Genomic DNA, 13,981 nt, shown 5'->3' with positions numbered 1-13,981 from the left:
CATGTAATAATAACCATTAGTTATAAAACAAATTTACAAAACGACTTATTACAATGGGAATTTAATTGCAAATATTTGCATGAAAATTAAAGGAAATTGTAACTGTGCACTAAAACTAATAATTAAAATCAATTGTAGCTTGTTTTTTTTTTTAAATCAAAATAAGTTTCTATATTAGTTGATAATTAAAATAGGATAATTTAACATTCAATTTTAAATTGAATAAATTGAAATCACTTTAATGTAATTAATGTGTTAATGTGTTTATAAAATAGAAATATTTGAAAATTGAATATTTTCAAACTTTGTAAAAAAAAATTCGCGGATGTAAACAATTAACTACAAATATTTATGAATTAAAAATTTATTTGTAAATAAAGGTCACACATGAGTCATATAACAACAATCACTACATAATACAACAATAAATACTATAAAACATAATTATTTCTTGTCTTTTACAATCAATTCACATTTTTTAGGCTATCATGTGCCTTAAATTAGTGTCTTCCCGATAATCATCATTTAGATCTTGTGTAGTAGACCTATCATTCTGTCTATCCATCAACTCCTTATCAACTTCATCAACCAAAGTTTGGTCATTATCCACTCTACAAAGAAAGTTATGAAAGATGCAACATGTTAATACAATGCTCCTTGACATATCAAAAATATAGTGGGCTTTAGTACCACTACCCAATATAGGAATTCTTTTTCTTTTTCAAAACCCCAAATGCCCTCTCAATTACATTTGTCAATGATGAATGATGATGATTAAACAACTCCCATAAATAAGTTATCTTTCAAGTGATATTTTACCCCATGATATCGGGTAACAATTTAACCTTCATCACCCAGATAATATTTCCCTACATTTCTGTCAAAAATGGATCATATGAATTAAAGGATTCATGAAGTCTCATCTATATCAGTTTTAGTTAATGGGAGTCCTACAAATCAATTTATTCCATGTAAAGGACTTGGGAAAGGAAACCTCCTTGCTCCTTTCTTGTTTATGATTGTAGTTAAGGGCCTAACAAGCTTAGTAAGGAAGGCTATAACCAAAGGTAGGTTACATGGATTTTAGATTGGAGCCAAAGGAGTAGAGGTAGATATGTTGTATTTTGTAGACAACCCCTTGTTTGTCTACAAGGAATAAATATAAACTTTAATGGTCATAAAGAGAATTCTTCGTATATTTGAGTTAGCATATGGGATTAGGGTAATTTTCAAAAACTAAGCTAGGTGGAATTGGAGTAAAGCAATGCACCCTTAACACATTTTCAGTATTGCTCAATTATAGTCAAATGTTTATCCCTTTCACATATTTAGGTGTCCCGATAAGAGGAAATCACATAAAAAGTCACTTCTGGAGTGGTATGATACACAACATAAAAAAAGGCTTAACAAGTGGGAAGGAAAAAATCTAACCTATGTTGGAAGAGTAACACTGATAAATCAGTTACTACAGTTGTTGTCTTGCTTTTGATGCCTATGTTTAAAATTTTTTCAAAAGTTAGGAGTGAAATCCAAAGAATTCAAAGAGAACTTAATTAGGTCTAGGGACATAGTACTGAGAAAATTGCATGTGTTAAATAAGGGGATATATACAAATCTAAAGAGGAAGATGGGCTACGGATAAGAGATATAGATACATTTAATCGAACTTTATTAGGAAACTAGAAGTGGAGATTGAGGACAAAAAAAGATAGGTTGTGGAAAGAAGTGTTAGACTCAAAATGGATCTTGAAGAATCCTAGATAGTAATAAAGAACACAAGCTTGAGTCTTAGTAGGGTAGAGACCAAAGGAAAGAGTATAGCAAAGGAACACTACAAGAAAATCATGAAATAGAAACCAATTTTTAGATACCAAAATAATTAGTTGCAGTAGTAACTAAATTACAGACCATTTTAGAAACTAAATAAAAAAATTGATTTCTAAATTAGTTTCTATTATTGTTAAATAGTTTCTAAATAAATTGGTATTTAATTAACAACCAAGGTTTTAACTACCAATTATTTAGTTTCTAAATTTGGTCTCTAAAACCTTGGTTGCTAATTAGATACCAATTTAAAAACTATTTAACAATAATAGAAACTAATTTAGAAACCAATTTTTTATTTAGTTTCTAAAATGGTCTCTAATTTAGTTACTATTGCAACTAATTATTTTGGTCTCTAAAAATTGGTTTCTATTTCATGATTTTCTTGTAGTGAAATAATTATAAATGATTTAACAATAATATAGTTTGAACTTCAGGAAATGGGAACCATATTAGTTTTTGGGAAGATAACTGGGTGAGTGAGAGTTCTCTTATTAATAAATACCCTTAGATGTATGAAAATTCATGAGCTAATGAAAGCAATTTAAGGAATATGATTATTTGTCGCAGGAGAGGTAGAGAGTGGAAGTTAGAATGTTCTCTCCAGAAAGGAAGAAAATATACCTAAACCTAGAAGGATAGTAAAACTAATATTTATATTGTCAAGTCATCGTATAATAATATTGGAAATACTTTGGTGAGAGGTGATGTTGATATATTACATGATTTATGGAGTATTAAGGCTATACCATTAACTCTATATTTTTTTTCTAGAGAGTAATTATCAATAAAATTGCCACATGTGACAATTTGTTAAAAGGAGTACGTGTTGTTATGACCCTCTTTGTGTAATGTGTGGGAAGGATGTGGAGCCAATACGACACCTATTTTTTAAATGCACAATAACCTGGAAGATTTGGAAATTATGTGATAAATGTGTTGGAATAAAATCAGTACATCATAACTCTGCTTGGAAACATCTATCCCAGTTTTCTATACCGAGTTTGATAGTAGACAACAATTTATGGAAGAGCATGTGGGTAGATATTGTATGGTCAAACTAGACTCATACAAATAATATTGTCTTTAGGAATTTATTCTTTGGACCATGATGAGGTTTTTAATGTAGCTCAAGGAAAAACCTAGATCTAAATCACAAATAAGATTTCGAAAGCAAAGTTTCCCTACTCGAATTGGTGTCTTAGTCCACAATTGTGCATTAAATATTTAGTGGGTTATTTCTGAGGCCAGGGAATGTAAGGGAGAGTGGAGAGTTTGTGACAACCTCTTAAGGCTTCAAATAGATTTCCGAGTTGGGATGGTCAGTTTACTACTTTATGCGGCTTTATCTAGTATATCAGTGAACAAATGTCATAGTAGGAAAGCTAGTCTGATATGATTTTCTTTAAAAGGTTGTTATGTTGTTCAATTCAATATTCATTTCACTGCACATTCTATTTTGTGTCTTTGTTATGTTGTTTTGCAGTGAAGGGTAGCACGGCTAAAGAGCAAAAATCAGACATGGTTTGAATTGTAGAGGGGTTGCACACTCCCTTATTATCAACACCCAAAACTTAGCCTTTCTTCTAGGTTGTCAGGGTTGCATTCCCTCACCTCAGATGGCACGAGTTAAAGTGTTAATTTTTTGGTCCCTGCATGTTTGCTCTGCACGACTGTGGATGTTTGTTTCTATAGTTAGAAGCAACACTAAAAAAAATCATTAAATAATAATTAAATTTAGAGAAAAAAAATAATTAGTCACAAATTTTTCCATTATTTTTACAACTTTTTGAAAAATTTTTAAGTTCAGTTGCGAGGTCTAAATATTTAGTATATATCATAGTTTTCAGATTTTTAGAATCTATTTTCTATATTCCGTGACTAAATTAGATATTAATTTAAAGATTAAAAATTTATTAATATTTAATATAATTTCTATTATTAATAAAATATTATAAAATAATTTTTAAATAAATATTTAAATTAGTTATCAAAGTTTTAACTACTAATATTTTAGATTATAAATTAATACTAATAGAAACTAATTAAAAACATAAGTAATTAGTAGCTAAAACTTTAATAATTAATAGTTAGACACCAATTTAAAAATTACTTTATAAATTTTTATTAATAATAAAAACTAATTTTGATATCAATAATTTTTTACTTTATAAAATAGCCTTTAATTAGTTAACAGGATAATTAATTACTTTAATTTTTAAAATTATTTTTTATTTAATAATTTTAGGTTAGTTGTGCTTTGACCTCACTATTTTATACTCATTAACTTTATCTTTTCTTCTATATAGAACTTGGAGCGTCCTAGTGCTTCATAATTTAATTTTTTTCTAATAAAAAAATTAAAATCTTAAAATACTATATTTATGAATCTTTCACATATGACAGATTTAAGTTCTATGAATAAAATATTATCAGTTGAAGGAGTATTAATCTAAGCAATATTAGTATAAAAACTGAAAAGTTTTAGAAAATTATTTGTATATAGAAAAATTTGTAAAAACAAAACTCCATCGTGACTTTTTTTTCTTAAGATGGGACCTACTTAACCTTTGATATTAAATGAAAGGGACGCGAGTTTGAGAGACAACATTGTCACATCTCAACGGTAAGATGGAAAATCATGGTCAATTGTAAGCAACGCTGCAAATTTATGACAAAATCAGTACGTACGTTTTGTATTTTTCATTTTCACAATACTTTTCCTCTAATTTAACTGATATTCTGTTTATATATATATATAACATACACACTGTACCTGAGTGGAGAGATGGGGCCCAGGCACGGTCGGTCGATGTAGTGTAGTTGCTGACGTGTCGGTTTTCTTCTCTTTCGGTCGGTCGCTCCTTCTTGGTGTCTCCTTCGGTCGGGCGGGGGAGGGTACCTGCGAAGGCACTCCGACGCTCAAGTAAGTATGAGATTCTAAGAGTGGTTTAGTAAGTGAATCAAAACGTACCTTTCTCTGGCTTGAGCACCGTATTTATAGGATTGCTAAATGGGCTTTCTACCTCTTGGGCTCAGGGTGGTTATGGATAGGTTTTACCAATCGTGCTCCGGAATACCCGGGGGAAAATATCTTCTTCACACGCGTATTCCTTATTTTTCGGAGTATCTTAACTACCTTAGTCTTGTCGCGCCCTCACATTTATTATGAGTTCGGTCGGTCGGTCGGCCACTTCTGTTCGTCCGGTGCCTGCCGGTACACTTGCCCCCCCAGGCTCGAGGTGAACAAAGGCCGAAGAGTCGTAATGGTTGGTCTTTCGAGGTGTCAGGCATTAAATGTAACGGTATGATGGGACATTTGCTTTTGGTCGAAGACGGCGGAGATGAATCCGGCGGTGTGGATTAAATGACGTTTCGAATTCCGGCTGATATGGGTCGTAGGATGAGAGGGAATCTAACGAATGGGGGTGAGAGGGAAATGCTATAAATAGCGTTCCCAGTTGCAAAGAGATCACGTTTCGTTGAGTTCGGCATCCGAGTTGCTCCGATTGCAGCGTCTACATTGCGAGTTATTGCGCCGTACGAACCATAGTTGCCGACCGAGGTGTTAATTTGTGAACGAAAGGTTAGTTATGTCGCAACTTTCTTCAAATAGGGTAGGGAGTAGAGAGTCGGGTGAGAGTGGGGAGTCATCGTCCGGAAGTGACGAAAGTACGAGTGGATCTGTGGGTCCGAGCTATGACTGGGTAGATATGAGTGTTAGGAACACACCCACTGTCTTTAAGAAACCGGACGACCTTGACAAAGTGATAGTTAGGGCCCCCGTAGTGCGGTCGGGTTTACCTTCAGATATTCTCATTGCTGAAATATGTGGGTACACCGACCGTGTCTGCCATGGAAGGGAGAATGCTCCGGTAGATTTCTTTTATGTTTATAGTACGTTATTCGTTGATTTGAAAGTAACGTTGTCGTTCGATGAGTTCACAATGGATGTGCTACGGTTTCTCAACATAGCACCAACCCAACTTCATCCGAACGCGTGGGCGTGCATGCAGGCCTTCCGAATGGTGTGTCAACTGTTTGACTTGACGCCCAGAGCGGAAGTGTTTTTATTTTATTATAACACACATTCGTCCAACCCTGTAAGTTGGGTGTCATTGACCAGCCGTCCGGGATGTGTGCGGTTTGCGGCCTTCACCACGTCCTACAAGAATTTCAAGGAACGATATTTCAAGATATTCGTAGAGCCGGACGACCGAGAGTACTTTTATAATGATGGTATTACTAAGTTTCCATTCCATTGGACCCAGGATCCGACTGTGCTTAACGCGAGTTCTCGTATGGCTCTGTCGGATTTGGATAAGGCCGTCACGGTAGTATTTGACCAACTCCCTCACAAGTTACCTACGAGGGAGATAATTTCGTTATATGCGTCGTCCGACCCCTGGGTGGATTTTATTGGTATGTAATTGTAAATTCGGTTTGACTGAATAACTTCATTAATAGTGTTTAATTCCTGTGTGTTTTGCAGAAATCATGAGTCGTGTGGACGCTTCTTTGCATGAGTACATGAATAAGCTACGCCAGGGCAGCGATGGTCAGTCGGCCTCTATCGGTACGGCCGGGCCATTGGCAGCTGTGCCATCCACAACGGTTACTGCGGCGGGTGCTTCGGCTGCTGCAAAGAAAAGGGCTCGGCCTCCGAAGGGAAGTCGTGAGGGCCGAGCTGGGCCATCCCGTACGGCTTCGGAGCCAACGCTGTTGGCGGTCGGCCTAGATATAGCGGCTCACTTGCAGGCGGAGCTGACTGCCGAAGAGAGTGAGGTTTTTGCCACCATCCCAACAACTAAATTGATGGTGGAAACATTAGAGTTGCAAAGTAGGGCGCTCATGGAAAGCCGGACGGTGGTTGAAGAGCTTGAGAGAGTGACGACCGTTACCATTCCTCGGTTAAAGAAGGATGTGACCGAGGCCACTCAAGCTTCTAAGATGTCGACCGAGAAGGCAGAGGGGTTGAAGGTTCAATTGGAGGAGAAGCAGACAGCCTTAAAAGCGCAAGAGGAACTTACAAAGAACCTTGAGGCGCAACTGAAACAAGGAGCCGACCGGGAGGAGGCATTAAAGACGGAAGTGGCTAAGTGTCAGGACTTTATGCTTCGCATTAGCGAAGAATACTTCCGGCTAGACATCCAACAAGTGGCTTGTCTGCACGGTACGCCCCTGGAGGACGACCGGTATGATATTGAGAAGTTAGTGGTTGATGGAAAGCTTGTGCCGACCAACCTTGGTGACAATGAGGAGGCTGAGGCAGAGACTCTGGGACCACAGCCGGACGCCTCATTTGAAGAATTAATGACCATTACATAGATAATTGCTGGTCCCGGCATGTGGGCATAGTACAATGGTTTTATTTTGGATGTAATATTTGACTGCTGAACGATCGGATTGCTATACTTGAACCTTGGTTGTATGCTGTAGATTTTTATTTTGGATGCCGAACGGGGTGTAGTTGATTCTGTTAGTAACAATGCGAAGCCGAACGAGTAATACATAATTGCGATTTCGTTATAGTAAGTTAATTCTGATGCTGAACTCGGCATAAATGAGTCGGATGCCGAACGAGGCATAAATAAATTAATTTTGACGCCGAACGTGGCATAAATAATTGAATAATTCTGATGCCGAACGTGGCATAAATAATTCCGATTGTTAAAGTAATAATTCTGATGCCGAACGAGGCATATATATCCGATTAATTCTGATGCCGAACGAGGCATAAATAATTCCGATTACGTTAAAGTAATAATTCTGATGCCGAACGAGGCATATATATCCGATTAATTCTGATGCCGAACGAGGCATAAATAATTCCGATTACGTTAAAGTAATAATTCTGATGCTGAACGAGGCATATATATCCGATTAATTCTGATGCCAAACGAGGCATAAATAATTCCGATTACGTTAAAGTAATAATTCTGATGCCGAACGAGGCATATATATCCGATTAATTCTGATGCCGAACGAGGCATAAATAATTCTGATTACGTTAAAGTAATAATTCTGATGCTGAACGAGGCATATACATTTCTGACTACGTTAAAAGTAATAATTCTGATGCCGAACGAGGCATATATAAATCCGATTACATAGTAATTCTGATGCCGAACGAGGCAGATATAATTCTGATTTCGTTAAATACCTATGATGCCGAACGAGATATGAATTGAGTAAAGGACTAGGAGATTTAGATTTTAATTTAGTGCCTCGTTAAAACCTTCCCGGTCGTAAACCCTCCTTAGGGAAAAACCGACCGAGCGAGGAAAGAGTGCACTTTTATTATTAAAGTTCAACTGTAATAAAATTTGATATGCGTGGCATTCCACGTTCTCGGTATTTCCTTCCCAGATAAATGTTCTAAATAATAGGCTCCACCGGTTGCCGTATCTGCTATGCGGAAAGGTCCTTCCCAATTGCTGGAGAACTTGCCTCCTTCCTTCCGAGCGCTGCTCCGCATTCGCCATACTAAGTCGCCTTTGTGGAACAATCTTGGTTTAACTTTGGAGTTGTATCGTCTGGCCGCCCGAATTTTGCATGCTTCTTCTCTAATTGTACACTTGTCCCGGAGTTCGTTGATGAGATCGAGGCCGACCGAGAGGCTTTCCTTGTTTAGATCAAGATCAAGGGTTTGCCGGCGGAGAGAGGGTTCGCCAATCTCGACGGGGTTCATAGCTTCGGTGCCATACGTTAGGCTGTACGGCGTTTCTTGTGTAGTCGTCTGAGGAGTACAGCGATATGCCCATAAGACTTCTAAGAGTTCTTCAGTCCAGTTGCCCTTTGCTGGGCCGAGACGTTTCTTCAGTTCGTTCAAAATGACTTTGTTTGCAGCTTCTGCCTGTCCGTTTGTTTGCGGATGTTCGACTGAACTAGCGATGTGTTTGATGTGGAGTTTCTCGTAAAATTCAGCTAACGTTCGGTCGGTGAATTGCCGACCGTTATCGGTGATGATGATTTGTGGAAGCCCGAAGCGGCAAACGATATTTTTCCATACGAAATTTTGAACATTGCGGGCGGTGATTGCAGTCAGGGGCTCGGCTTCGATCCACTTGGTGAAGTAATCAATGCCGACTAGTAAGAATTTACACTGGCCTTTACCGGGGGCGAAAGGACCAATGATGTCCATACCCCATTGGACGAACGGCCAAGGTGATAACATAAAATGGAGTTCCTCAGGCTTTTGATGGGACAAAGTGCCAAACTCTTGGCATTTAAGACATTTTTGGACGAAATTGGTGCAGTCACCCTGGACGGTCGGCCAGTAGTATCCGGCCCGGAATACTTTGGCAGCCATTGTCCGTGCGCCGGAGTGAGTTCCGCAAATTCCTTCGTGCAATTCTTGGATGACATAGGAAGCTTGGTCTGGTGTCAAACATTTAAGGAGTGGTTGGGTATAACCTCGGCGATAAAGGTCGTCGCCGATTAAGACAAAACGGGCGGCCTGCAGCTTCATGGTTTTTTCGCCGAGAGGACTACATGTGCCGTCGAGTAAATATTGCTTGATTGGGGTAATCCAAGTAGATTCCGTGTCGGTCGCCAGGCATTCCTGTAGGTCGATGCTTGGGCGTGCAAGCGTAACATGGATGACCGACCGATGCATTCCTTTACACTTCGTGGTTGCTAACCGGGACAAGGCGTCCGCGCGGGTATTGTGATCGCGTCGAACGTGCTGCATAGAAATTTCAGAAAAGGTGCTCATCGACTGTTTGACTAAGTGATAGTATCGCTGTAAAAAGCTTTCTCGGACTTCATATTCGTCGTTAAGCTGACCGATGACAAGCCGGGAATCACTTTTGCAAATTAACTTAGTGATTTCTAATTCTTGAGCGAGACGTAGACCGGCTAATATGGCTTCATATTCGGCCTGATTGTTTGAAGCTTTGAAGTCGAATTTGAGGGCTTGCTCGATGACAATCTCGCCGGGGCCTTCCAAAACAACTCCAGCGCCGCACGACCTCTCGTTGGAGGAGCCGTCAACATATAAGATCCATGATGAATGTTCGGTCTCGGCTGAAGAAGTAGTGAGTTCAGCTGCGAAATCGGCGAGAGCTTGCGACTTGATCGCTCCTCGTGGTTGGTACTGAATATGGAATTCGGATAGTTCGATCGTCCAACCGATCATTCGTCCGGCTAAATCTGGCTTAGTGAGGATCTTTACAATAGGGTAATTTGTCCGAACAATAATCCGATGATTCTGAAAATACATACGCATTCGTCGGGCGGTAATGATGAGGGCCATGGCTACCTTTTCGATCGTCTGGTATCGGATTTCGGCGCCATGAAGGGCGCGGCTGACGAAGTAAACCGGCCGTTCTTCAAAATTAATTTCTTGCACTAAGACTGAGCTGACGGCTTCGTGTGAAACGGCGAGGTAGACTATGATGGGTTCTCGTGCGTCCGGTTTCTGGATGACCGGCGGGGTAGATAAAAAAGTTTTCAAATCGAGGAAAATTTCCTCACATTCGGTCGACCACTCGAAGCGGGATGCTTTTTTCAGTAGTCGGACGATGGGTCTCGTTCGTTCGGCGAGTTTAGGAACAAATCTGGATAGTGCGGTGAGTCGGCCGATAAGTCTCTGAATTTCCTGAATGGAGTTGGGACTTCGCATTTCGGAGATAGCTTTGCACTTCTCGGGGTTAGCTTCTATGCCTCTATGAGTTAGCATAAAACCTAAGAACTTCCCCCCCTCGACGCCGAACGCACACTTGTCAGGATTGAGTCGCATCTGGTGTTGGCGGAGGGCCTGAAAGACTTCTTTTAGGTCGGCAATATGTTGTTTGCATGAGTCGGACTTGACGACGATGTCATCGACATAGACTTCAACATTCCTACCAATCATGTCGTGGAATACGTGGTCCATTAGTCTTTGATAAGTGGCTCCGGCATTTTTGAGTCCGAAGGGCATAACTTCATAGTAGAAATTGCCGGAATCAGTCATGAAGGCCGTCTTCTTTCGGTCGGCCGGGTGCATTTGGATTTGATTATAGCCAGAGTAGGCATCAAGGAAGCTGAGGATGTGATGTCCGGCTGCACCGTCAACGAGACGATCAATGGTAGGCAGAGGATACGAGTCTTTTCGGCAAGCTTTATTGAGGTCTGTGTAGTCAACACACATACTTTTCCGTTCGCTTTCTTCACCATAACCACATTGGCTAGCCAGGTGGTGTAATGGGCCTTCCAAATGAATCCAGCCTGTAACAATTTGTCGGCTTCCTCACGTGCGGCTTGACGTCGTTCCTCGCCTAGATGTCTTTTCTTTTGAGCTATTGGCTTAGCTTCTCTATACAGTGATAATCGGTGAGTGATAACTTGTGGGTCTACGCCAGGCATATCAGCGGCCGTCCAGGCGAAAAGATCGGAATTTTTAACAAGTGTCGTCCCGATGGCCATTCGGTCGTCCGGTTTCAGCGAAGTACCGATGTGCGTAGTGTGGCAATCATCGCGAAGCGGGAATGGATGCAAGTCTTCTCCTGCTTCCATACGGGGATCGTCCATGCGAGGGTCGAGGTCAACAAGGGCTATCATCTGACGACGGGACATGTGTCGTCCGAAACGCCGTGTGGGGGAACGCCCTCGTTTTTGCGGGACTCGGTCGTCCGGATTGGTTGTATAGAGTCGTCGAGCTGGCTCACTTTTCAAACTTGCGACATAGCATTCTCTAGCGGTTTTTTGATCGACATGGATGGTTGCAATGTCGTTAGTGGCCGAAGGAAATTTCATGGCTAAGTGTGGGGTGGAGACAATGGCTTTTAACCTGTTGATAGACGGCCGACCGAGCAGGATGTTGTAAGAAGTCTGGGCGTTAACCAGCAGATATCGTACGTTTATTGTTTTGTGGAGACCGTCTTCCTCACCGAAGGTTGTATACAAGTCTATATACCCCTTAGTGTCGACCCGTTCACCTGAGAACCCTACAATTTGTTCGTTATAGGGTTGAATTTCTGATTCTGGAATGCGCATTTTTTTGAAGATTTCCCAGTATAATATGTCGACTGAGCTACCTTGGTCGACCAAGGTCTTGGCAATTGTGAACTTGTCAATTTCGACAGTGATTACCATAGGGTCGTCCTGGGCTGGATCTATAGCTGTAAAGTCATCGTCAGTGAAGGTGATCGGAGGTATGTGTGGACGCCTCCTTGTGGTAACATGAGCGGACTGGATGTCTCGGAGATGTTTCTTTCGGGCGGAATTTGAGCACCCGCCACCGGCAAAGCCTCCAGCTATATAATTAGCTTCGTGGTTCGGTTCGCCCAAATTAACGGGTCCAGCAATCATGTTGATGACTTCGCGGACTCGTTGGCGAGGGCGGGTGTTTCGGTCGGGACTTATGCTGCGGGCGCGTGTACGCCGAACGGGGCTTTCACTGCGTTTCCGCGAAGCCTGGTTATGGTCGGTTCGGCGTTTGTAATCGTTACGGTACGACCGGTCGACACCACGAGATGTACGGTCGGTACTCCGTGGTGGGGATCTTGAATTTCTTGTCCTCTTAACGAACTGTCTCAAATGACCAGCCTGAATGAGCTCTTCGATTTTGTCCTTCAACGCCTGACATCCTTCGGTCGTATGGCCGAAGTTTCGATGGTATTGACAATGCTTAGCGGTGTCTGCATTCGGTGGCGTTTGATATTGCTTCAATATCGGAATTAAGTCTGTTTGTAGTGCTTCATCTAGGGCTCGTCCCCTCGGCACAGTTAAGGGGGTATAACTGTTAAACCTGGGGATTCGGCCTCCTCTGCTCCGGTCGGATCTTGGAGTGATTCGGGCGGTGCGTTCGGTCTCGACTTCTCTTTCTTTGTTCGGGGTTTGATCTTTGAGGACTCCAGATCCGACGGTTTTGAACCGTTGGTGGTAATCGATGTGTTCTTCGATTTGCATGAATTTGGTTGCTCGAGTTCGAAGGTCTTCCATGTCTTGAGGCGGTTTCTTGATGAGACTTTCAGTAAAACGGCTCGGCCGGATGGCCGAGACCAAATGGTGCAATGCAACTTCCTGCTTGAGTCCTCGGATGTGCATGCATGCTTTGTTGAACCTATCTAGAAAAGTTCTGAGAGATTCACCTTTTTCTTGTTGTACCGCTAGGAGAGACATGGAGGACATGTGATCCGGTCGGCTGGTGGCATATTGAGTGGAGAATTTTACAGCTAAGATGTCAAAGTCGTCAATGGAGTTCGGAGGCAGCTCTGTAAACCAAGTAAGGGGTTCTCCCTGAAGGGACGTGGGGAATACTTTACACCACACATTATTATCTGTGGTATACAAAGTCATTTGCGTCTTGTACACATTTAAATGCTCATCCGGGTCGGTCGAGCCGTCACAGAGTTTAATAGCGAGACCTCTCCATTTGTCAGGAAGTGGTGTGGTGATAATTTCGTCGGTAAAAGGATGACCCCTTTTACTGGACTTTCGTTCGACTGTTTCAGCTCTGAAAGCAGGATTGGTATTAGTCGGTGTAGGTATGAGAGAGGCGGTTCGGTCGGCCATATGGGATTGGCCTTCTCGTTCGGGATTATCGACCTGTTGCTGGAGCCGTGCATTCTGCTCTCTCAATAAGGCGATTTCTTCTTCTTGGCGGCGTCTATCTTCTTCATGTTGGCGATGGTCTTCCATCCCCTTTTGTTGCAGTTCCTCCATCTGAGCTTGGAGGGTTTGAATCATAGTCATCTGTTCTGCCATAGCCTCGTTGTTGTTTCTTGTCGCAACCATTATATCTTCAAAAAGTTGAAGATTTGCCTCGGCCCCACGGTGGGCGCCAATTGTACCTGAGTGGAGAGATGGGGCCCAGGCACGGTCGGTCGATGTAGTGTAGTTGCTGACGTGTCGGTTTTCTTCTCTTTCGGTCGGTCGCTCCTTCTTGGTGTCTCCTTCGGTCGGGCGGGGGAGGGTACCTACGAAGGCACTCCGACGCTCAAGTAAGTATGAGATTCTAAGAGTGGTTTAGTAAGTGAATCAAAACGTACCTTTCTCTGGCTTGAGCACCGTATTTATAGGATTGCTAAATGGGCTTTCTACCTCTTGGGCTCAGGGTGGTTATGGATAGGTTTTACCAATCGTGCTCCGGAATACACGGGGGAAAATATCTTCTTCACACGCGTATTCCTTATTTTTCGGAGTATCTTAACTACCTTAGTCTTGTCGCGCC

At 41.5% G+C, this 13,981-nt stretch overlaps 1 protein-coding gene across 1 annotated transcript; it reads right to left on the bottom strand.

Annotated features, from left to right (window-relative positions):
* Positions 1-10,776: 10,776 nt before the first annotated feature.
* Positions 10,777-13,545, bottom strand: LOC137835425 (uncharacterized). The gene has a single exon (XM_068643932.1). The coding sequence runs from the start codon at positions 13,543-13,545 to the stop codon at positions 10,777-10,779; it is 2,769 nt and encodes a 922-aa protein (XP_068500033.1).
* Positions 13,546-13,981: the final 436 nt, after the last annotated feature.

Source organism: Phaseolus vulgaris, chromosome 11 (genome assembly GCF_000499845.2).
Source record: "Phaseolus vulgaris cultivar G19833 chromosome 11, P. vulgaris v2.0, whole genome shotgun sequence".
Classification (NCBI taxonomy): domain Eukaryota; kingdom Viridiplantae; phylum Streptophyta; class Magnoliopsida; order Fabales; family Fabaceae; genus Phaseolus; species Phaseolus vulgaris.
Note: the sequence above shows the minus strand (reverse complement) of the source record. Positions and strands in the feature narration are given on the sequence as shown.